The 26,234-nt window shown below is 35.9% G+C and overlaps 1 protein-coding gene and 1 non-coding gene across 6 annotated transcripts in view; both read right to left on the bottom strand.

Annotated features, from left to right (window-relative positions):
* Positions 1–23,412, bottom strand: part of Rc3h2 (ring finger and CCCH-type domains 2) — a 49,371-nt gene extending 25,959 nt beyond the window's left edge. For 2 of the 5 annotated variants that reach the window (XM_087182793.1, XM_087182798.1), the window contains exons 1-8: positions 23,272–23,412; positions 16,662–16,959; positions 14,693–14,810; positions 12,321–12,554; positions 7,769–7,944; positions 2,773–2,973; positions 1,529–1,661; positions 1,299–1,417 (exon numbers count right to left, since the gene is read on the bottom strand). In XM_087182793.1, the coding sequence (XP_087038919.1) occupies positions 1,299–1,417; positions 1,529–1,661; positions 2,773–2,973; positions 7,769–7,944; positions 12,321–12,554; positions 14,693–14,810; positions 16,662–16,892 (1,212 nt within the window). In that variant the 5' untranslated portion in view covers positions 16,893–16,959; positions 23,272–23,412. Of the gene's footprint in view, positions 1–1,298; positions 1,418–1,528; positions 1,662–2,772; positions 2,974–7,768; positions 7,945–12,320; positions 12,555–14,692; positions 14,811–16,661; positions 16,960–21,242; positions 21,333–23,083; positions 23,216–23,271 lie in introns of those variants that run through there. The other 3 variants (XM_087182795.1, XM_087182797.1, XM_087182796.1) reach the window with 3 other exon arrangements.
* LOC147826089 (small nucleolar RNA SNORD90) lies at positions 1,746–1,856 on the bottom strand. The gene has a single exon (XR_015439901.1). It is a non-coding gene; the product is annotated as a small nucleolar RNA SNORD90 (small nucleolar RNA).
* Positions 23,413–26,234: the final 2,822 nt, after the last annotated feature.

Raw genomic sequence — 26,234 nt, 5'->3', positions numbered from 1 at the left:
ACTGAGGCAGGAGAATCATAGAATATTCAAGGCCAGCCTGGGCTACATAGTGAGTTCAAGGCCAGCCTGAACTACATGGCAAGAATCTGTCTTAAAAAAATAAAACTATAAGCTTTATTCATGTAAACTTTCTCATGAATGGTAAAATACAATTCACCTAAAAATGAAAAATTCATTAGACAGCTTGGAAGTATAACTCAATTATTAGGCTTAAGATGTTTAATTCACACAAATAATGAGATAAAATATAAAAAATAACTGCTATAATTTACATCAAAATCTAAGATATTCTTATTTCTGTGACCCAAATAAGATAAAAATATCATTCAGTTCATATTTGAGTATTATAATGTCTAATGGATAGAAGGGTAAAAAGATAACAGATTCTGTAGATTTACCCCTAGTTCTGTTACTGACAACATAATCTTAGATGTTATTTAACTTCTTTAAATTGCAACTTTCGAATAGCAACTACCTTGCAGATAGCTGTGAGGAATAACTTATGCAAAGTATTCTACATAGTGGCTGACCCCTGATAACTTAATAAATGGAAGGTATTATTAGAATGAAGCATTTATTTTAACTTCTTGTGAAGTAAGAATGAAAATATCTTGAAAATTCAAATTCCATACATTTTACAAAAAGAAATTTATTTGGGAGATAATAATAGAGGAAAAACGTGACAATTTCCCACAGTAGAAAAGAAATGAACCACATATTTGGAGGGAATCAATGAGCTATACCTGTCAAAACCATTTTGAAATTCAGTGAACTCATATCCAAGATATCCGCACACTTTTTACTGCTATGGAATGCTTATCAGGTACACTAAAAGCAGAGTTTCTTCCAAAAGAATAGAGACAATAAAAATTTATGAGAGGGCTGGGAACTGTAGCTCAGTGGAAGAGTGCTTGCCTAGCATGTGTATGGCCTTGATTCCAATTCCTAGCATCACACAAAATCAAACCAAACCAAACCAATCTTATGAGAGAAAAGAGTCACACAAAGAGTCTATTAACCAGGCTGGGGATTTAGCTCAGTGGCACTGTGCCTGCCTTGCAAGCACAAGGTTCCAAGTTCGATCCCCAGTACTGGGAAAAAAAGAAAAGAAAATAGTCTATTAACCAAATGGGTTGTTAAGATGTATAGGATAGGGTTGGGAAGTTAGCTCAGTGGTTCTGCTGCCTGCCTTGCAAACAAACGCAAGGTCCTGAGTTTGATCCCCAGTACCAAAAAAAAAAAGATATACAGGATGAAACAGAGATAACAGCAGTCAAAAGTGCAATAAATGTACCTACCTGAGGTGTTTCATGGCCTTTTCTACTGTAATTCTGTATGAAGTCCACAAGGCCATGGACCACTGTTTTAACAGCTACCATTGCATTCTCTAGCTGCTCCCAAGTTGGTGAAACAGCATCTAAAATAAACATCAAAGGGATGGAGTAAAGGAAAAAGGTGTTAGCAACGTTTTGTGGTGCTTACCTCAAAGGGAGACAAAGTACAAGCATGTGAGCACTTCCCCACATACCTGGATTAGGGTCTATGTTTGCAAGAAGCTCTAAATGAGGCCTCAATCTATTTAAGTTAGCTGGATCACCTGTTCGTTGCAAAACAATTGTCAATTCTTGGACACTCTTTGCAAATGATTCTGGAGACTGCAGCTAACAAACAAAAAGAGAATTTTTTTACTCTGGTTTTTATGAAATACATATATTCAAATGCTCTCAAAAGACCAGCTATGTAACAGGTTTTCAAGTGTCTTCAGATTCCACAGAAGGAGTATCAATGATGAATTAAATTTTCACCTCAGAATCTGCCCTATAAAACTCATCATCAGACACTTAGAAAACATTTATAAGCTGTATTTATTCTCTGGGATCAGAATGTAGATAAACTTGAGACTGTAAGCCTAGCTGCTTTTATGCTACTATCTTATATTTGATTCCCTGCTATATCTTAGTTTATTTTGAGTTAAAAAGTAATAAAAAAGCTGGGCATGCTGGTACACACCTGTAATTCCAGCATCTGAGAGGGTGAGGCAGGAGAATCGCTGCAAGTTTGAGGCCAGCCTGGACTACATAGTGAGTTCAACACCAGCCTGAACTACCTGGTGAGACCCGGTCTCAAAAACCCAAAAAGAGGGGCCAGGATTTAGCTCAGTGGTTCCAGCTCCTGCCTTGCAAGCACAAGGTCCTGAGTTTGATCCCTGGTACCAAAACAAAAACAAAAACAAAACAAAAACCCAAAAAGATGTCCGGGGATTTAGCTCAGCAGCACCTCACATGCCTTGCAAGCACAAAGTCCTGAGTTTGATCCCTGGTACCAAAAAAAAAGTCTCATATTTAAAAACATGGAAATCTCCAACTTCTTTTTCTCTTTAGTTCTTTAAAACATAGACATGACTTACAATGGTTTGACTTAGGATTTTTTTATCCTTACAATGTTAGAAACCAATATACTCAGTAGAAATGGTGTTTCAGGATTTGAATTTCATTTTTTCCCAGACCAGTGATATGTAGTATGATACTCTTAAAATGCTGGGCACTGGCACTGAGCTATATATAGCTCTTAGTCATGTGGATCATGAGGGTAAACAATCAATACTCTATGATGTACAGTGTTGCTAAGTTACAGTGTTTGGTAGGTTAAATATATTAAATGCATTTTCAATATAGATGAATTTACTGGGATTTAGACAGAGAAGCATCTATATTCCAACACTTTTCAAAGTCACAACAATGGTATAAAATCAGCATCTCTAATTTCACAAACCTTATCAATGATGGACTGCATATGTGATTTATGAGCCAAGTCACCATATAAGAGTGAAGACCACTGCTCAGGTGAAATACGGAGTCCTGCTTCCATAGCAATATGAACAATTTGGGCATCATGTTCTCTGCGCAGTGCCTCATAACTCCGAAATTCCTCCTTTAGCTGCATCAGGGAAGAGTCTTCATCCCTTTTGGTAACCTACAAAATTTTAAAAATGAAAAAAAAAAGAAGAAAAAGAAAACTCCATCAGAATTGATTTATTCCTTTTCCCCTAAGCCAATTCATTTAGCAGGGAATAAGAGGGCACGTACTACATATAAGACATCACACATAGTAGATACAAAGATAATGCCTAAAGTACAAATTCTTTTTGGAACAAAACAGACCTTTTATAACTAAACACACAGTCTTTGTCATCAGTGAGTTCAGCAGCTGGCAAAGAAGAGAGACTAGTAAACAGAAAATTATAGTAAGAGAGCAATTATAAGGCTCTATGGCAACGAAGAGGAAAGGCAATTAAATCTGACTGGGAAGGAGAAGAAAGAGATTTCAGAAAAGGGTTCTCCCAGCTGAAGATTTCATGAACTACATCAACATGAACTACAGTGAGGAATAGAATTCTAAAAAGAGTAGCAAGTTGTAAAATAGAAACATGAAAGAGAGGACATATAATTAAAGGGTAAGCTGGGTAAGAGTCATAGGGGTTGTGATACTATATATTATGGTAAGAAATATCCTGATGAGAATGAGAAGCCACTGGGAACTTTTAAGTAGAGGAGTGATACAATGATTTATATCTCAATAAACACCACTCTGATAGCAGTAGAGGCTTGATAAAGAAGATAAGCGAGAAGTCTACCCAATATGAACTGGAGCATAGTCCAGTGGTACAGTGCTTGCCTCACAGGAGCAAAGCCTTAGGTTTCATCCATGGCATCATGGCACCAAAAAATAAAAAAGAAAGAAAGAAGGAAATTCAATCAATGGCTAGACATATATATTAGCACTACCACATGATAATTAAGAATTTTCTTTCACAACAGAAATTATCACCAAGGTATTTATAAAACTTTAAACTCTACTTGGTTTAAATGATTTAAAACTATAAATTCAAAAGTTATAGGGCCAGGGATGAAGCTCAATGGTCCCACCTTTTTTTTTTTTTTGACAAGTGAAAGGATTTTATTGGGCAAAGCAGCATAATCTTTTATCTGTATAGAAACCATATCAACTTTTGAACAAGGCTGGGGATTTAGCTAAGTGGTTCTGCCACCTGCCTCAAAAGCACAAGGTCCCGATTTCAATCCCCGGTACCAAAAAAAGAAATAAACTTTTGAACAACTTTTTACATAAAGAAAAATTTCATTTAACAGAATAGCTGATATACATTACCAGTAAAAGCAAAACAACAACAACAAAAACCACACCAATCTTTTAAGATCTGCTTTGAGTTGGTGACCACATCTTACATCGTCACAGTCTGATAATTAAATCATGGAAAATTTTCCAAATAGAAACTTTGGGGCTGCCAGGAAACTTTCCAGCTGGCCCATAATTCTGTCCGTGAGTGTTTAGGAGAATTTAAGAGTATGTGCTTCAAGACAAAAATATACTACAGCATTTATGCTTTAGAATCCAGGGTGCTCTACCACTGAGCAACATCCCTATGCCCCACTTCCACCCCGGCCTGCTTAATCTTTTTGAGACAGGATCTCACTAAATTGTACAGGCTGGGCTCAAACATGTGCTCCTCCTGTTCCAGCCTCTCCAGGAGCTGGGATTACAGATGTGCACCATCACATCCAAGGAGAAAACAGTATAACTTCTTTCTAAAGTAAAAATCTAACTGGCTACAAATCTGGAAGGGAATGGATGGCAAGAGCAGAAAGACAAAGTCCTTTCCAGGGAAGTGGTCTCAGATCAAGCGCCAAGGTCCTGAGTTCAATCCCTGGCACTAAAAAAAAAAAAAGGGCAGGGGGAGAAATAACCAAAGTTATATAAGTTTTTTCAGTCACATGAACTAGTGAAGTTGTGTAATAATCAAAATATGCAAGTATATAGATGTACAAATTCCAGAAATAAATGATACATATTTATTCCTGAACACTAAAACTTGTTAGTGATAACTGAAACTTTGTTATGATTTAGAACACATAAGACTAGTCCAGGTTCTGAAGTTTAGATTGTACACATCAGGCAAACTATTCAAAACTTAGTATTCCCTCTTGGTAAAGGAAAATAACCATAGACTACTTCACTGGTTGCTTCTGTTGCTGTTACTGGTATATCAGACAACAGTACTATGCCTCCAAGAACATGAATATGAAGAAATCAAGTTAACATTAGAGAATTATAGGTCATAATTCTCTTTGGGAATCCATAAATACATTAGAAAAGAGTTTGGGACCCTCAAAAACTTGATCAATAAAATAGGAGGTATTTAAGAAAGAATAGAAGCTGGGTGTGGCAGTGCATGCCTGTAATTCCAGGGAGAGTAGAGTATGAGAAATCTATATTCTACCATAACCTACTTAAAGAAGTATTAACTTAAATAGTAAAAAAAAACAAACAACCACTTAGGTAGTAGCACTCAGCGCCAGATAGGGCATAGAGTAACCCCAGAGCAGCATGACCACTGAAGTACTGAAGGACATAGGTGGATAACAAAGCCTAGTCCTATTAATGAGCTGATATGTATTAAACCCATTTGTGAAGCTTTGAAAGACACAATCTTAGGTTCATTGCATCAGAATCCCCAAAGATAACTAAAAAGTACATACGAACATTTAAGTTCCACTTCAGATAAGCTCATTCAGAATCTCTAGGGTCCCAGAAATGCGTATTTTTAAAAGCTCCACAGGTGATTCTGATAGATATTTTCAGTTGAGAACTACTGAACTGAACATGACAATCATTAATTCCCATTGTTCTGATTCCATATTTAGGTTTGATATGCTTTACAGGAAAATACCTGAGAGAATCCAAAGCATTTAAGAATGCACTTCTGAGAGGATGGGGGTATATCTCAGTGACAAAGCACTTGCCTAAAACGTATGAGGTCCCTAACTTTGATCTCTGGTTCTAGGGATAGGGATCAGATTTCTCATTACAAATGAATAAAATCAATAACCTCTTGTATGTAATCTTGGTTAGGGTAATCTTGGTCTAGAACAAAGAATCTACTGTATGTGTTAGCTTTCTGTTGCTGGGACACAATATCTGACACCTGAAATTTAAAGGAAGATAAATTTAATTGAGCTCACAGTCTCGGGGAATGCAGTCCATGATTCACAGATTTAAAATGCAGAATGATCTTGGCAGAAAGGTGTGGTAGACCAAAGATGCTTAGTTTATGGCAACCAGGGAGCAGGGAAGGGCAACAATGCCAAAGAGGAAGGGATGAGGGACCAGATAGAGTATGCAAAATCACACTTCCTTCATCTACCCATATACACCCAGAAGTATGGTTTACCAATTCCCCTGGTGGCTCCCAAGTCAACCAAGTTGACACAATTAAGTCTGACCTCCACACTATGTACCCTCAAAATTCACATCTCTAGACTGATAAAGATGAGTAAAAGATCTTGAACAATGATGAGTTTGCTAACAGTAAATGTCACCCAAGTGAGGAGGTCCTTTGGCAGTTAAGTCAACATGATATTATTTTATTCATCCAAATACTGCGCTTTAACCTTTTAAACTATTTGGCAGTGTGCATGAAATGAGAACATAAAAATGAAAAAACTTTCTAAACCAATGTTATTCAAATGTCAGATACCAAGTATATCAGTACCAAGTATATCAGTACCAAGTATAGATGTATGATAATCATAAATCACAAATCAGTATGAAACCTATAAGAAAAAAACCCCGTTGTATCAGTGATTTACAGCATGAAAACCTAGTTAGTCATTTCAGGATGACAAACAATCTGTGTAGTTTGGCTGATTAGCAAAAACATAATGTTTGAGGAATCAAGAGATTCATTTCAATTGTTGCCTCCCTAAGGACATGAAATCAAGCACTCTGACTAACAGACAGATAGTATCCAAGCCTCAGTAAGTACAGTTAAATGAATCCATTTGAACACACTTCCATCATCAATTACCTGTTATCTAAAACCTGAGCAATCTAACAAAGAAATTTTGTTTGCGGGGGAGTTGTATCATTTTTACTTCGGGGGCTTTAAAATGAGCAAAAGAGCCTAAATAGTCTTTGGTTTCAAATTTAGATGTTTTACTTTCACAGAAGCCAAGAGATCTTTCCCAGCCTTTGTGTCTTTCTCAAGAACTAGCTGATAACCTACATTCTTATATAGAAACTTTAAGGATTCACTGTGCTTTTCACTTCTCTTAGTACTTTTCACTCCCCACTGACCTATTACACAATAATGCTACACTTTAAAATATCTTGCTCTTCCCCCAAACAACAACAACAACAAAGAAACCCTACACAGAATGCTGAGTGGGACAATCCTTTCAAATTTCACTTTCTTGTCATCCCTAAAACACATGGGCCACTTTCAGATTAAAGGCTTTAATCGCTACAGAGAATGAGATAAAAATAATGCATTACAAAGTTTACCAAATCTAATGAAGGTTACAATATAGTTTCTGAGCACCTACTCCCACCTCTGCTTTTTTTTTTTCCCCTGTATGGTACTGGGGAGTGAACCCAGGTACTATGCACACATCCCCAGCCCATTTTTTATTTCAAAACAGAGACTAAGTTGCCCAAGCTGGGCATGAACTTGCAATCTACATGCCTTAGATTTCCAGAGTGCTGGGATTCACATGTGTGTCATCATGCCTGGTTCTGATTCGGTTTTAAAATGATAAATACAACTGAATAAGGTTTCTTTAGTCCACTTTCACTATCCACTTTTTAAATTTTTTCTGAAAAAGAGTACACAATTTATCAAACTATTTCCTTATGTTCTGTTCAGTATCTCACATATAAGCATACAATCTTTAGATAACTGCTTAATGCTTACCTTAAAACACGAAGCTCGATACAGTAGTTGCACAACATGACCAATACTTGTTTTTGATGCCTGAGGAAATCTTGGTTCTAGTCTTTGCACAACAAAAAGTACCAAAACTTTCCGTGAGAGAGCAGAACCATCTTCTAATGCCAGCAACACCAGCTTCAAGGCCTCTTCTTGCATAGCTAGAAATATTAAGGGAACATGAGTTAATTATCCTGCAGATCATGTTTGTCAAGGGTATCCTTGAGTATTAGTTTGTGAGAATCCATTACTCACAATCTGTAGGTAACTGCACAAAAAGAGAACACAGTTTCTGAAATACAGTTTATTTTAAAAGTAATCAGGCAGAAGAAAACATATTTCCTCCTAAATAACCAAAGAAAACACAAGACAAAAGAATTTATATAAAGTATCTTCTTTTTTTTGGATTAAGACAGGGTCTCAGTATATAGTTCAGGCTGGCCTCAAACTCACAGCGATCCTCCTGCCTCAGCCTCCCAAGCGCTGGGATTACAGGCGTGTACCACCATGCCCAGCATATAAAGTATCTTCTGTAGGTAAACAATAGGTAATAATAATATTAAGGTGAAATAATAACTCATAGAATACACAGAACTACTCTGACAACATGCAGCAAAGGACAAACAGTATGCTACACATAAGATTGTTACTCTGCCTGTCAGAAACTATACTATATACAATTTCAAAAATTTTTATTTGTTTTTTCAGGGCTGGGGAATGGAATGCAGGGTCCTGTGCATAGAAGGAAAGCATTCTACCACTGAGCCACACACCATCCCATATTTCACATATAATTTTAAAATGACATGAGCCTCTAGATGCAATACCTAAAATACCTAATGTTGTATGATATAATCTGAATCAACTCATGTTGGAACATCAGACAAATCTAAATTAAGAACAGTCTACAAAATGTCCTGTATTCTTCGAGAACATCAATGTTATGGAAGACAAAGAAAGGCAGAAAATGGTTTCAGTATAATGATAAACAGATATGACAAATACAGTAAGTGATTGTGAACTGGATCTTACACTAGAAGAAAATAAATTTCATAAAAGACATATTTATTCGAATGTCTAGACCTACAGGTTGTAGTACTGTATCAACGGCAAATTCTGTGAATTTGATAAACGTACTATTATCAGATAAATGAGTATCCTTGTTCTAAAGAAACACACAGAAGTACTGAGAGTAAAGGCACATAAAATGTGTAATGGTACTCTTAAATGGTTCAAAAAAGAATAAGGCAAAATAGTAAAAACTGGCGAATGTGGAGAAAGAGTATACAGAGAATTATTTCCATTAGTTTTTAAACTTTTCAGTAAATCTGAAATTACTTCAAAGTTAAAAATGTATGGTTATCAAAACAAAGAAACTTTAGAAGTAAGAGATGATCTAGAATCTAGATTCAAAATCAAACCCTCTTTTCCCAGGTGAGGCTTTATTAAGACCCAGAGAAGTTACTAAGCCAAGGTGATATAATTAGTAGCAAAATTGGACTTAGAATCAAGAATTTTTAAAAAATTGAGGTAAAATTCACACAAAATTAACCATTTAAAAGTATACTGAGTTGGGGGTGAGGCTCAGCAGTACAGATACATGTAGCATGCACAAAGTCCTAGTTTGCGTCCCCAGCACTGCAAAAAGAAACAAAAAAGTGTACAATGCAGTAGCATTTAGTAGATTCATAATGTTGTACAACTATCAACTCTATCTGGCTTTAAGATATTTTCATTACCCCAAAGGAAAGCCCATGGTCACTAAGCAATTAATTCTCATATGTTCTATTTCCTTCACTTAATATAGTATTTTAAAATTCATCCACATGTAACATGTATCAATAGTTCATTCCTTTTTATGGATAATATTTCATTTATGAATATAGTACATTTTGTTAAACATGTATCAGTTGACTGACAACTAGACTGCTCCACCTTTTAACATTTGTGACTAGAACTACAAACATTCATCTTTTGGGCATATACCCCAGTGAAACTGCTAGGTCAAGTTTAACTTTTGAGGAACTGCCTAATTGTTTTCCCCACAGCAGTGTATCAATTTATATGGCTCATTTTTCACATTCTCATCATACTTCTTATTTTCCATTTTTTAAAACTATAGCCAAACAGGTATGAAGTGGTGTGTCCTTATGGTTTTTCTTCTTTTTGCAGCCCTAAGGATTGAGCCCAGGACTTCTGCAATGAGCTACATTTTCAGCCCTTTCAAATTTTATGGTTTGAGGGCCGGGTATTTAGCTCAATGGTTCTGCCACCTGCCTTGTAAGCACAAGGTCCCAAGTTCAATCCCCGGTACCAAAAAACAAAAACAAAACAAAATTTTATGGTTTGATTATGAGCCAACATCTCACTAAGTCGCAAAGCTGTCCAGGCTGGGCTTGAACTTGGTGATCCTCCTGCCTCAGCCTCCTAGAGTGCTAGGATTAAAGATATGTGTTTCTTCTCTTTTTTTCTTTTCTTTCTGACTTTCTTTCTAACTTCCTACTTTTTTCTGATTATCTTTCTTCTTGTGTGTCATTGTCTCTCACTGCCTCTTTTGGAGGTGCTAGGGAGCAAACCCAGGGCCTTAAGTATGCCACACAAGTACACTACCACTGAGTTATACACCCCCTAGGCTCTCCCTGAAATTTTGATTTATACTGTATTTCCCTAATAACTAGAGGTGTGCAGTATCTTCATGTAATTGTTGGTATCTGTGTCTCTTGGAAGGATCTTTTTTGCAGTACTGATGCCTGAACCCAGGGAAACACTCTATCATTCTGATCCCTTTTAAGTTGGGTTGTCTTTTTGTTGTTGAGTTCAAGAGTAAAAAAGATCCAATAGCTAATCTAATGCTTCTTAGTTTAAGATAAGTAAACATAAAGAAATATCCAAAGGTAACATTTTTAAATTATATAAAAATGTAAACTCAAAAACTTTAACTTTGTAGTATGGAAAATTTTAAACATATACAAAAATAGAGATACTATGTATCCATAATGCAGTTGTCAGAAAGGTTTCATCTACTTTTACTTTTCTAGTTTGTTTTGGCTGGGGTTCTTTTTGGTAGTGGGGATCAAACTCAGGTCCCTGCACTTGCAGGGCAAGCAGCAGAACCAGTGAGCTAAATCCCCAGACCTGGAGATCGAACTCAGGACCTTGTGCTTACGAGGCAGGCAGCGGAAACACTGAGCTGAATCCCCAGCCCTGGAGGTTTTGCCTTTTAATTTTTGGGTGGAGTATTTTGAAATAAATCCCATATAACATAATACTTTACCCACCCTTAAATAGTTCAGAATCTAACAGGTAAAGCTTTAAAAAAATTTAATGAGACCATTATCACACCTAACAAAAGTAATACATATTTCTTTAATATAATTTAATAGCCAGGCTATGTTCTGTTTCTCTTTTCTTCTTTTTTTTTTTTTTTTGAGACAGGGTCTTGGTATGTAGTTCAGGCTAGCCTTGAACTCACTATGTAGTCCAGGCGGGCCTAGAACTCACAGCAATCCTCCTGCCTCCCAATTGCTGGGATTACAGGCATGCGCCACACGCTTGGCTGTTCTGTTTTTCTTACTGTCTCAAAGATGCCTTCTCATAATTGGTGTAAGCACCCAAATAAAGGCTATATATTGCTTTTAGTTGATAAATCTTTAGGTTATTTTTTGTTTTATTTTTGTTTTTTTTCTGAGACAGGGTCTTGCCATGTATTTCAGGCTGGCCTTGAGATCACTATTTAGACCAGGCTGGCCTCGAACTTGTGGCAATCCTCTTGCCTGAGCCTTCCAAATGCAGGGATTACAGGCATACACCACCATGACTGGCTTAGGCTGCTTTTCCAGACAGGTCTTACAAGTAGTCCAGGCTGGTCTTGAACTTGCTGTGTAGTTCAGGCTTATGCATTGAAGCCAGGGCTTTGTGCAGGTTACACAAGCATGCTACCACTGAGCCACATCACCAGCCCAGCAGAAAGTTTTAAAAAAGAACATAGGTAGTACTAACCATAAAAGAATCATCCTCTGGTAATTGCTTTTTCAATTAATTTTTATGTTTCCCAAGTTCTAAAAAGTCAGTTTCCCCCTAGACAGAAAAAAAAAGGTTTACCTTTCCTTGACTAGTTACTACTCATGTAATCTTACACCTCTTTCTAGCTCAGACTTCTAATTTTATTTATTTATTTATTTATTTATTTATTCATTTATTATTTTTTGGTACTGGGGATCGAACTTAGGACCTTGCACTTGCAAGGCAGGCGCAGTGCCACTGAGCTAAAATCCCTAGCCCCAGTCTTCTAATTTTAAAAGCTGTAGCTTTGTCACCCATCTCAGTGATGGCTCAGAACTAAATGAGACATTTTTCTAAAACACCAAAGCACTATCTATAATACAGATTATGACTAACAAAAGAGATTCATTTTTAAGTATGCCAAGATATGTATGTATAAATATTGATGAGTTGATTCTCAGGATTTTCACCTAGCTGTAGAAATTGGCATCTCAAGCCCTGATAACCAATAACAAAGCTGAGATGGTGATCTTACCTGGGCCTAGAAACTGGCATCCTCGAGCCCTGACAGCAGCCCATAGATTGGCAGATAACTGTTGAGGATTCTGGTGCTGTAATATCAGTTCTGTTACAGTTCTTTCTCCAAGTGAACGGGCTGCTCGCATGGCTCTGACTCGACCTTCTTCCTCCACCAGTTGACAGTTTACAAGTGTCACCAATTTCCTTTGCATTGGACGGCTCAGTGCACTCTGGTTCAAACTAGCTATGCCTTTAAGGGAAACAGAACATTTTTCAATAAAAAAGGCAATTTTCATTAAGTGCATTTAACATTAAATCACTAACAATGACTATTTTGTCTCTGTTTATTAACATTCTGTATAGTAAGGAGCTAATTTTTGTGACTTCAGATTTTATTTAGGTATCTTGTTTTCTGGGTTGCATGTTCCAAACATAACACTTTGGATATATTTAGTCTTCTATCTTTACTAAAGCAACTTAAGGAAAAGTTAAAGGTGACAAAATGAAAATTTTAATTTAAAAATGATTATTAATAGTTCTAGTTTTTAACATTGTACCTAAGACATTAATAACACTGCTTAATGATACAATCTCACATCCTACTCATTTGAACCTATCCCAGCAATACTCCTCACTCGAATATCATTAACTTTTCCCACTCTACTTAACTACTTCCATTAGCATACAATAAGTATGCTGCTATTTCATCCATCTTAAAAATAAATAAGTAAATAGTTTATTAATTCTTCTTTTTTCTACCAGCAGTATCTCATTTCCTTCCTCTCTCTTTAGTAATTACTCCAAGTTTTCTATACTATTTCTAACTTCTTGCTTCACAATCTCTAATTTCTAATCCAATTAAGTCTTTGCTATCATCTCTTAACTAAAACTGCTCTTAGGATAAATACCTTTAATTTGCTAAAGCCATAATTCTGTCTTTATCTTATCTGACCTTTACAATAGCAATCAACACACATTATACTCCTCACTCCTTTAAATACTTTATTTGGTTTCAAAAACACTCCATTCTCTTGGTTTTCTTCCTTGTTCATTTTTCTAGTCTTCTCTGCTGATTTCATCTTTTTCCTCTGCCTTCTTAATGTTAAAGGGACTCAGGACTCACTATATTTCTCTTACTTAAACTCACTTGTTAGGTGATCTCATCCAGTCTCACTATTTTAAAGACCATCAATATGACAACGACTTACAAAGTTACAGCTCACAGACCTCATCCAGTAACACAAAACTCATATATCCACTGTCCATTCAATAGCATCTAAGTGAATATTAGAAATCAACTTACTATGACCAAAACTGAACTCAATCTATTTATCCAAACTGACCACTTCTCACCAGCTCTACTGCTACCACTGCCCTAACAGCCTCTTATCTGATTATCATGCTTCTACTCTTGCCTTTCTATATAGAATTCTCAACAGAGCAGCCAAAGTGATTCCTTTAACATTAGTAAGATCGTACTACTGTTCCATTCAAAACCAATTACACAGAATAACAGCTCAAGTCTTTAAATGGCTTGAAAAGTCTGTTTATTACTTGACCTCCCCATTTCATCTACTCTTATAGTGCTCTCCTCCTCACATTTCTTCAGGAACTCTCTCCTCTTTCTTTTGCTTCAAGACACTAGGCATGCTTAGGATGCTACACTGGCTATTCCCTCTATCTAAAACACTTCTTCCTCAGAACCTATGTGGTTAATTATTTTACCCCTCTTTCACCTCATTTCAAGTTCAAAAGTCACCTTCTTAATTAGGCCTATACTAGACACTATAAAAATTGCACTTTGGGCCAGGGATTTAGCTCAGTGGTTTCGTCGCCTGCTACGCAAGCGCAAGGACCCAAGTTCAATCCCCAGTACCAAAAAAATAAAAAAATAAAAAAAATAAAAAAATAAAAAATTGCAATTCACTCTTCTCCCCTTACCATGACATTTGATCCCCTAGTGGTATTTTTTATACTAAGTATGGGTTTATTAAATAATCTTGCTTTTTTATTTTACTAATTGTTTTTTATAGTTTTTTCCCTTTTCTAAAATATAAATGTTATGCATGAGGGCAGGTATATTTTTCTGTTTGTTTAGCTAAAGTATCTCAAGCACCAAAATAGTGCTTAGACCATACTTTATGAGGTACAAAATAAAATACTTGATTGATTTTGTTCAATAACTATTATAATGTGCTAGTCACTAGGTATGAAGTGATAAGATAAAATTCCACCTTTGTCACTGCAGTTAAAATAATTTATTGCACTTGTACACCTATCTCACCCTATAGACTGGGATCCATGAAATCAGTGATGATAATCATTGTAAATGTTCCACATTTACACTTACCAAGTCCTACTCACTATTAAAAATTTTTATGAACATACCTTTACCTCCACTTAGTGGTTTTAAGTAGAGCGCCAAATCCTCAACACATTTCTTTGCAACCTCATAGTGTTTATTCTCACCTACACTACTTAACTTTATTGACTGATGATCTGGTACCTAAGAAAAGAAAAATTGCAAAAATACATTAATCCAGCTCATGCAACTGTTATTATTATACTTTATAGTAATATTGGTGAGTGTAAAATTATAATACAAAGAAAATACATCAAAGCCAAGCACCTCAATGAACTGCTTTCCAAAAACCAAGGATAAAAGAGTTAATAATAGAGGATTTGTGAATTAAAGGGGAAAAAAGAAGTTGGTAGTTAACAGAACTGTATCAATGCTAATTTCTTGGGGTAGATAACTGTTCTATAATTATAAAAGATGGTAACATCAGGGGAAACTATGGGACATTATACAGGTCCTCTATTTTTGTAACGTTTTTGTAGTGTAAAAGTATTTCAAGATGAAAAGTAGGAAACAAAGGCAGGAACTTTTTACCCCTCACAGCATTTAGCACCCCCTTGTTCTATTCTTTACTTATTAGGTTTATAATTTATGGCTATTTCTCCCTTGATAAATATAAGCATCACAAGACAATGTTCTCAATCAAAAGTCAAAAGTTGGAGGGGCCAGGGATTTAGCTCAGTGGCACCATGTCTGCCTGGCCAGTGCAACGTCCTGAGTTCAATTCCTAGTACTAGAAAAAAAAAGTCAAAACTTGGGGAGCTGGATATGCAGCTCAGTGGTAGAGTGCTTAACATGTGCAAGGCCCCGAGTTTGATCCCCAGAAACACAGACAGACATACAGAGAGAAAGACGGACACACACACACACAAGGCAAAAAGCCTGGGTAAATATTGCAGCTCTGGCACTTCTATCAGTGATCTTGAGAAAAGTATCTGACTATTACACATCATAATTTCCGTATCTGCAAAATGAAGATGAATATCCATATTTCATAGTGCCATTATGAAAGTTCAGTTTAATTCAATCACTATTTGTATTTCTGAAGTGCTTATCATGAGGCAGGAAAGTCTTAGGCACTAGGCACTTATCAGTGAGCAAAACAAAGAAAATTTTTTGCCCTATGGGATTTTTTTAGTGAAGAGATAGTAAATAAATAAAAAACAAAAACAAATACATACCGTGTTAGAAGATCAGTAAAAAATTATACAATGAGATTAGGGGGACTAGAAATGTGAGAGAGGGATTTTAATTTTAATAGAGTTAGGGTTGAATAGGCTTCCTTGAGAACTACAAAATTTGAGTAAAGATTTAAAGAAGAAAGAGAAGTAACATTCTAGGCCAGTGAGGGTGAACCTTTTAGAGTTTTCAAAAACCTGGCTGTGGCAAGGTGCCATAGGTTTGCCACAATTATTATAGCCAAAGACAACATTCACTCCGAAAACTCTAGAGGGCAATGTGATTGGCATATTTAAGAAATGGCTAGGAGCCCGATGTAACCAGATAGTAATAGATGAGATGGAAAAGACAGAAGTCACATTAGATAGACCTGGGGGCTATTTTAAGGACCAAGATAACATTTACTCATATAAGAAATAATAACACAATACCTGACCTACTACAAACCCTAAATAAATGTTAGCTAGTATTACTGCAAAATACTCATGTATTTTGTTGGAGCTAAAACATTACTGTTTTCAAGAGGCAATTGGTCAATTAAGAAAAATATGCTGCCAATTAAATTATGGCACTATTAAAGATGCACCTTGATTTCAGAATCTCTAATTTGATTATAAATATTGAAAATAGATATTGTGTTTTAAAAGGAAAACTTTTATCTATCTCAATGCTGGGGACAGAATCCAGGTCCTTGCACACGCTAGGGAAGCACAGTATTTACTTTTTAATTCTAAATTACTAAACATATTTTGTACCCCTTAATGAACAAAATTTGATAATTATTATTGATATTAAATTTGTAAAATACTAAAAGTTTACCTGGGCTCCAACTAACTGGAGAAGTGCGAAGTTGACAGGAAGCACGTCAATGTCCGTGTTGATGGCAGTCTGGTCAAAAGGACAAGCTTTTCGGTGAAGTTTATTTAAGCAGGTCTTGCAAACAGTGTGTGAACAACCTAAACTGATGGGTTTGTGCACATTCTCATCAAATTCATTATAGCAGATTGGACAGGACAGAAATTCTGTCCATTGAGCTGCCTGCACAGGCATTGTGGAAGCTGGATGCTCGGGTTAGCAGTCTAGCAGATCATTATTTTACTGTGTAGTGTTCTGTAAGCTGGAAATAGACAAAAGTAAGAATTAACTATATATGCATCAACCACCTTTAAAGATTTAACTGCTAAAGTCAACCATCATAACTTCAGAATCTGAAATACTTCTGAATGGTTTTATATACTTCAGATATCTTTTTTAAAAACCTATTTGCTGAATTGATTCATGAGAATTTTCCCAGAAACAATACTTAACAGTGTTCCTTTCAACTACTTTATATTTGTATTGGTTCCTCATCAAAGCTTTTATGTTTTTTCTTAATGACCATAAAAAATAAGATTAAGTTTCTGCATTCCATTTTTAGGAACACAAATTATTTTGGATTGCTGGGGTTTTGTTTTTGTTGTTGTTGTTTGTGTTTCTTTTGGATAAGTACTACCCCAAAATATATTAAGATATAGCTTCCGAGTTAGTGAGCTTGAGAAACTACCGATCAAAACAATAGTTGTGTGTGAAAAAGACAGCGTTGCCCCCTGAAAAAGGAAATACTGGTTAGAACTTGACTTGGAAGCTAATTAAGGTACTGAAAATGATCAACATATAAGAAAAGACTGTGATGACAGGGTTGTCTACAAATGAAAGAAAAATGCTAACAACAGAGTAAAAGAAAACATTGTCTAAAAAATTTTATAGATCATTCTAATACTTTTGATAAAACTGTATCAGGTAGTAATTGATAGAACCAAAATCTGTCAGGTCCCACAGGGAATCTTTAAAAAAGAAATTTTTCATCTAATAATTCTAAGCAGAAGAGAAGCAAAATACACATATTTATCTTTGCTATGATTATAGTTTGGGGAAAACTATGCACGCATATGCTTAACACTGGAAATAACTGAATTTTCTTATTTTTAAGATTAAAATTTTTGTTTCATGATATTTAGTAAAATAGAAGATTTAGTATCCAAACTACACTCTCTAACTTGAACATTTTACATTTCACAAGTTTTCTGTATCTTCCAATTCAAAACTTATGTAAGGGCTGGGGATTTAGCTCAGTAGTTTCACTGCCTGCTGCGCAGGCGCAAGGGCCCAAGTTCGATCCCTGGTACCAAAAAAAAAGAAAAAAACTTACGTAAGTCTGACAAAGCTCTCTAGTGAACAAAAAGAAAACTAGGTATTTAGGGCAATTAAACAGCCAATACTTTATTTCATAGGAATGGCTAGCAAATCAAATACTAGTTACTCAAATTAAATATTTTAAAATACAGTCAGATTCAAGAGAGAAAAATATATAATAAAGCATTTACCGGTATCCCAGCCCCACCCTCCCAAAAAGCTGTTTTAGCGTTCACTGTGCTTTTATGTTCACAAAAACCAAGGTTAAAAAAAAACTAAAATAAATATGTATTACAGGGTTGGTACATAAACACCCTACACAAACGTTTTCTTAAGACAACTCTAATGCAAAGTCTCTTATTATCTTTAAACTAGACAAATCTGGCAAGTTATAATTTGTTTTCACACTGTTCACTCTCACATTGCCACACCAACTAAAGCCATCAATCTAAAAACCTGTTGGTTTGCTTCCACTTTAGAGATGAGTACTATGCGGGTGAACAAATCACTCCCTAAAACTGTTTAACATATTTAATGTAGTTTTCTGGGTTGCAGCATTGTACAAGGAAAATTTGTAAATGTAAGCAAGAATTTTATCTTAAATCTACTACTTAGAATCCTAAGTTAGATAACTAGGATTGATATAATTTTTTCACAATGGCCATTTGCTAGAAAATGTTAATTTTGTGGGCTAGGATATCACAGGCCATTGGCTAACATGAAACATATAAAGCAAATACTCTTTCCTTACTTTTCCACAATCATCCAGTGTTTCAAACTGATGTAATAACCCTTATATGTATGTGATTTTAGAAATAAGAACACTCAAGCTTTTTAATATAATGCTGAGAAGTTTAATTTCTACCAGAAACTCAATTAACACCTTAAAAAAAAACCCTTAAAATGTGGCAATAACTTTGTTAAATTTTTCCCAAGGCTCTATGTCGCTTTCTAACAGCAAAATTACAAACTTAATACAATGAGACATAATGTTCTGATTTTTAAAAAATGTCTTTCTTCAGTATTTTTTAATCAATAAATTCTAGATTCCTTAGGTCATAAAATTTTATCCAAAACAGAAAATTTTATGTAATTTATAAAATATTTAGTGATGACAAAACTGGACTTTCATCCCTTAAAAAACAAAAAGCAGGGCCCAGGATTCAGCTCAGTGGCACTGTACCTGCCTCGCAAGTGCAAAGTCCTGAGTTTGATCCCCAGTACCAAAAAAAAAAAAACCAGTACTTTATAAATTCACATAGAAAAAACTTTGAGACAGGGTCTCACTATGTTCCCCAGGATGGCCTGAAACTCGTCATCCTCCTTCCCTGGTCTCTAAAGTAGCTGTGATTACAGGTGTATGCCACACTACCAGCTTAGAAAATATTTTTGTAACTACCAAAAATGACACTCTATTATCCTTATAATTTATTTTGAGAAGATATATATAAATGAACCACAAAGAGCTAAGAATATATTAATTTGTAAAATGTCTAGTCTTATGCGTTTTGTGATCTGACTGATGAAAGTCTTATTATCATTTCTAGTTCATACCGAGTAGTCATCCTAAATAGAGTCCCAAAACATTTCAAATTGAGATAAAATGGACTAAAAAGCCCACAACTCTCAGTACTTACAGGGACTAAGAAAAACCTTCCAAATTCTGTACTAACTTTAGTTACTAATTTCTAAAACTGAAGAAAAACAAGATAAGGCATAGGAGTAAGAAATGCTAAATTATCAAGGCCAGCCTGGGCTACATAGTGCGTTCTAGACTGTCTCAAAAAACAAACAAAAAAAGCTAAATTAGAGGTGTAACTTAAATAGATCTTCACTCAAGTAATTCTCTGTAAGTTCCTTGCTATGAGTGGTGACTCATAAAACAGGAAGAGTAATAGATATCTCTCATTATGACACAAATGTAAAACTGCTTTATTAAGAGTAAACTGCAAACCAGCTACACATTTTCATTTTCTGTTATCAGTCTAACATATTATGCAGCAAGTTCAGGATCAGAAGTTTGTGTTTTCCACTTTTGTGTGTGTATATAAAGTAGCTTATAATTTTTTATAAAAAAATAAACATTAGGGCTAAGGTCTATTAATTAAAACAATTATTGTTTTCATTCTAGATTACCCATGTGATGACTACATTACTAAAATGAACTGCAACAATACTTCTCAATTCAGAAAACTTAAAAATACTAATTAGATTTGGACTTCGGTACAATTTAGGTCTTTTAAAAAATAAGCAAACAAAATAATTTCCAAAGGAAATAATTTGTAAACTTGAAAACTCAGTATCAAACATCAAAAGAATTAGTGAAAAAAGGATCAGAATTACAATTTTTATATGAGACTTTGGGTTACAAACTACAGTATATGAGACTCAGGTTTTATATCTTAAAATGGGTTGAACTCAATTTTTGGTAATCTTTATTTATTTATTTTTTTGGTACCAAGGATCGAACTTGGGTCCTTGTGCTTGCGGGGCAGGCAGCAGAACCACTGAGCTAAATCCCCAGCTGAACTCAACTTTAAAAATACCTATGAGATATAATTTTCAATGCATTCTAATAGTGAAATCAGATAAGTTTCTATTTTAACAAAGTTTTGCTTCTTTAGGGATGGTTTGACTTGAATACTTATTTTTGAGACAGAATTTAATTAGTTTCTGCCTATCAAATAATGGCCATCACATGACTTTTCTTGCTTACTGCCTTTGATTATTCTGATTATAAGAGAATATTGTGTTAAGGAATTTCCGGTTCTGTTATTTATCATGGTGCCGGGATTCAAACTCAGAGCCTCACACATGCTAATTAAGTGCTCTACCACTTAAGACAAATCCTCAGTCTCACATATGTACTTTCATTCAGTTAATTTAATTCTTGGAATAGTGGGGCTCTAGAACAGCAATATCCAATAAAAATATAATGCCAGGGGTTGAGAATGTAACTCAGTGATAGAGTGTACATTTAGCATGCTCAAGACCCTGGGTTCAATCCCTAGCACCAAAAAAAATTTTTTAAAGATGATTAAAAATTTTCTGGCAGTCACGTTTAAAAAAGAAAAAGATAAAAAAAAAAAAAGTTAATTTTAGTAATATATTTCATTTAATTCAACTTATTCAAGATTTTCTCAACATACAGTCAATATAAAAACTACTAAAATATTAAAGAGAATTTTATGTTAAGTATTTGAAATTTGGTGTCTATTTTATACTTACAAGACATCTAAAGTCACATTAGCTCCATACGAAGTCCTCAACTGCCACACATGGCAACTGACTAGTACTGAACAGTCCAACTCCAGATTACTAAAGATTATAAAGTAACACTCAAAATTAACTTTTATTAAGAATTTTAAGGTAAAAGTCACACTTAAGAGGGTTTTCATAAAATGAGAAAACTAATCGTAGAGACGTAGCTTACAACATGAGTCTAGATGCAAAGCATCAATTCGTTTTTAATTTTCAATAGCTTTATCCCACATGCTTCCTTTTTCCATCATCAGGAAGTGAAATTTCAGTCACCAGTCCAACCAAAATGATAGGCAAGTACTTATTACAACCGTGTTATGAGTTTATTTAGCATTCTTAGCTATCACATACACTTCAGAAGTTCTATTTTTGAATATAAAATCCTGTGTGTAAAGAAAAACGCCTTTCCAACTGGAAGACAGCAAATTACAAAAGCAGAAAATGAATTAATAAAAATACATGAACAAACGACATCAAGTCTTCTTACATGTCAGGTTAACACAACCGTAACAACAGATCAGGAGTAACTCAAAGGATCCAGTAATGAATACATCTGCAGTGAGATCCTCAAAGAATAAAAACCTGTTTGAATTATACCATCTGTTTGGAAAACATAAATCTCTAAATCAACAAAAATGGCAATATTGAAAAAAAAGTCTTTACAGAATGTGATGGCCTCTTATCTCTTCAAGAATTGGAATGTGGATGTAAACAATAAACAACAAGTTAGGGATCTAAGGTTAGAACAGTGGTTTAGTTTTTTAACCAGATAAGAGAAAGTTTTTTTATAAGGTCAATTTATGAACTATTCTTAATGATTTGAAAAGTCTTAACTAAGTCTGTATATATTTAACCATAAAATGGTTGCACTGATTAAAACATCTGTTCTTTCCTTTTGGTGAAATTGTGTCGCTGTGGTGTAGCAACGTTAGCTTTCTCAGGTTAATCAAAAGTTCCTACTGGAACTTAAAAGTGTGACTAACACAAAAATAGGAATAAGATTCCTTTATCTCAGGATACAAAGTCATTGTAATTACAGTGGGTGGGGAGGATGAATAAAAACTGCAAAGAAATGACCTAGGCAAGAGGGCAGTAGGAATTAAAATGAGAAACCAGGTGGGCTTTATGAAAACACAAAACAGGTTGAGAATCACTGCATAAGATTTTCTTTATTTCAACGATTATTTGAGACTATTTTGGTGTGAAGGTTCTATCTGCCGGTATCTTAAAACTCTGGTGATTTGATGGATGAAAATGACAGCTACCCTCATCTCCCTTCCCGAAAGCTAGGACAGAGAAAAGTAGAGCTGCTTCTCTGAAAAACAAAGATGCTTTCTACCATTCTTCTAAGATGGTGGAAGAGTCTCCTCAAGAGGCTTCCCCTAGGGGGGTAAAAACAAAAAGAAAGAAGGAAAGAAGAAAGGCACAGCAGATTCCCCGGCTGTGTTTCATGCCATTGCTTCTAGTCACATACCCGGTGTAACCACTGTGGTCCTGCCATCTTCCTCCTGGGAGGTTAAGCCCTCCCAGGGCATTGTTTGGCCAGGGTCCCTATTTACACCACTCGGATCGCCTCCACCATCCCTGAGTTAGAGTCTCGGGAAGCCCCAAGCAGAAAGAGGAAAAGCTAGGAGAGGACCTGATTTCGAGAACCTCTTCGAAAGCCTCTCTTGGTAAGTAGGAGGAAAGGGAGAAGGAAGCTTGGCCTTTGCTTGGGTGGGTTCCTCAATGGTCAGAGGCGTCCCCTGGGGCAGGGCCAAAAGAAGGTGGCCATTTGAGCTGGTCGCTCCGCAACGAATAAGCCCTACCAGAGAGAGGGGCCTCTTCAGGCCCCGAGTTCGGTCCGAGTGTCAGGTGCGGCCCTCAGTTCCCAACCTCGGGGCACCGGCGGCGACAGTGGACAGGCCCCCGGGCTGAGGTGAGTCTCCCGCCCGACCACTGGGGACCGGGCACCGGGGCTGGGGCCCGAGCTGCATCGTGCCCGCCCCCGCCCTACCTGAGGGGGCCCGGGCGGGGTCTCTAAGGGCCGCTCCCGGGAGCCCCGCGACGGCGCGGCTTGGCGATGGAGGCGCCTCGTCTCGCCGCGGCAGAGCTCGGCGGCGGTTTCACGGCCTCAAACTCCATCGGGAGCTACAAGGACAGCCCCGCTGGCGGCGGCAAAGGCCGCGACGGGGCCTCCTTCTCCTCCCTCCGCCTCCTCCTCCTTTTCCTCCTCCTCCTCACCACGGAGGCGGACCTGGAGGATCCCGATTTAGCTCTCGCGAGAAGATACTGCCCGCTTCACGCGAGATTACGCATGCCCGGGAGTTGGGGAGTGGAAAAGAAGCGTAGTTCTTCTACACCACCTAAGATGCTCAAGCGAATCCTCCCGTCATGTGACTGAGTCCCGGAGTACTGTGGGAGATGTTGTGAGGAGGACTAGTCACGTCGATGAGATTGATGGGAAACTCCCTGCACGTTTATCTGCGTCTAGAACCGGCTTACTAGACACTGGTTTGAGCTAGTGTCACACTTTTAATATGAAAAGCACGTTATCCATTTCGCAGAATCTGATGGATCTATGTTAATCTTACTTCACTCTCTTCTGAAAAAATGCTGGCCAGATCCCTCAGTCCTTCTGCATAAATCAAGTAATCTCTCGGTTAGAAAAACAAACATGAAAAACACCAAAATGAAAGCGTTTGTTTGGCAGACACTTCCAACTACCTAATCTCTTTATTGAGAACACTAAGCTCTCCCAAAGCTGTAAGGATCAAAATTTAATCACAAAACTTGACATTATACCTCAAGTATTTCTTGAAGAATTTTTTCAAAGCAAATTTTAGTATATGTGCTGCTGAAGAGAGCACTCAAAGCGAGTTTTAAATTAGGAATTATTCTGTTTTTACAAATGAAAAAAGACTGGGAATAGGAATTAGAGATTTAACATTTACGACTGTTACATGTTTTAAAAATATTCATTTTAGTTTTACTTATATTTCATTTACTTACTGAAATAATTCTAAAAGACATAGTATGTATATACTGATGAGAAACTTGTGTAATAGCCATGACATAAACTCAAAACTTATGTATAACAAAAAGATTTATAGAAATAAATAAAATATAAATTAAAATATGGAAAAGTAACATATAATGAGCTTTAAGATATTCGGTTATTACTCCCTGTGATAAGGAAAAATTAGTGTTTTTGGAAAAGGATTTAATTTACCCCATCAGATTTTTCTTTTCCCCATGCAATAGCCATTTTCTTCTTTTTGAAATATATGCCATTCTAAAAAAATATTCCAACAATCAGTGATTCATTTCTGTATTTTCAGGTGGACAATGATGGGTGATTTTATATATAGATGTTTTCCAAATAATTCTACTTGTGTACTTTGATATCCCATTAGGCATACTATACCTAATTACATTCCAAAAGACAATATAATATATATACATATGAATAAGATTTTTCAAAGGTGGACTAACCACGTTTAAAATTACAAACCCACCTCCTTGTGGCACTATTCTTGCATTATTTGTCTCTAAACCTGTTTCCAAATCTGACATACATTAATTTTACTTGTTTGTGTACTGTTTGTCTCCCCTCCACTAAAATGTAAATTTCATGAAGGCAGAGATTTTTGTCTACGTAATTTCTAGTACAGACTCAGTAGGTATTTCTGAACTGAATAATTAAATAGCCAGGAAAAATTGTGTCCTTTAAAATTCACAGATACAACAAAACACAAACGTTTCCTAGTCTTACCTCCAGTTTATTATTTCTTATGTAAACATGTAAGATAGTTACATCCAAGGAGAAAGGACAAGGATTTTCTCTTTAACAACTACCTTTTCAAAATCTTTTATATATGTAAGTGTGGTAAGTGAAGGGGTTGAACTCAAAAGATACTACATTTTTCAGTCATACCTGAAACAAAAACAACTTAAAGTACTTCAGATGAATAAATTTTACATTTACTTTACCATGCCTGCATGTCAAAGATTCCATTTTTCTGAAATATTTTAGACACATCATGCAAACAGATACTCTCCTAGGAATGTTTTGAGATTAACAGGAATAAATAATATAAATAACAACTATCACTTTTACAAAACACCTTCCCCCACACAAAAATCTCAAAGTGCTCACAAAAAAATCTTACAACAATCTGACAAGGCACACATAAACATTGTTCCAACTAAAATTTTTTATCAAGCATTCAAGATACATACCAATTCCTAAAAAATCATTTTAAAAACTGTATTTTACCCTCTTCTCCCATCCCTACCCCTCCCCTCCAGTATTTCATCCTAGGAAGCAAAAATAAGAAAAGTACCTCAATCACAAGTTAACTTTCTGAAAGGGAAATATTTTCACAACTATAAATGGCCACTCTCGAGTCAAGGGGGAAAGGAAATCAAGCTCTAAACGATTACTGAGTTAAAGAAAAACACTATTTAGAAAAGTTTTTTTGTCTCTGATGGAGTTCTCAAATAGTAACATCCAGGGCCGGGGATTTGGCTCACTGGTGCCACTGCCTGCCTCGCAAGCACAACGTCCTGAGTTCGATCCCCGGGACCAACCCCCCCCCCCCAAAAAAAAGTAATATCCACAAAGACACAACTCTTTTGCTTTCACCTTTTTGTCCCCAGGAAAAATTAAATATGAAATAGAATTTTAGACATGAGAAGGATCTTAAAAATGAATGAGATTAAAATTAAAATTAAGAAAAGTTCAAGGACCTGCACAATGTCAGTAATTAGTGACCTGGAAGTTAAGAAGTCAGTTTTCTCATCACATATGAGACCTGAATTTTAAAAAATCTCTCCCAGATTTAAAATTCAACGCAGAACATCTTTTCCACAAAAGTATCATAAAAACAGTAATGTTTATAACAACATGGGATTCTTGACAAAATTCTTATAAATGATACGAAGTATATTATGTTTTAAAATACAAAAGGGCATCTG

This window comes from Heterocephalus glaber, unplaced genomic scaffold (genome assembly GCF_053883595.1).
Source record: "Heterocephalus glaber isolate CG9 unplaced genomic scaffold, H.glaber_assembly_v1.0 deba00001479, whole genome shotgun sequence".
Taxonomy (NCBI): Eukaryota; Metazoa; Chordata; class Mammalia; order Rodentia; family Bathyergidae; genus Heterocephalus; species Heterocephalus glaber.
Note: the sequence above shows the minus strand (reverse complement) of the source record. Positions and strands in the feature narration are given on the sequence as shown.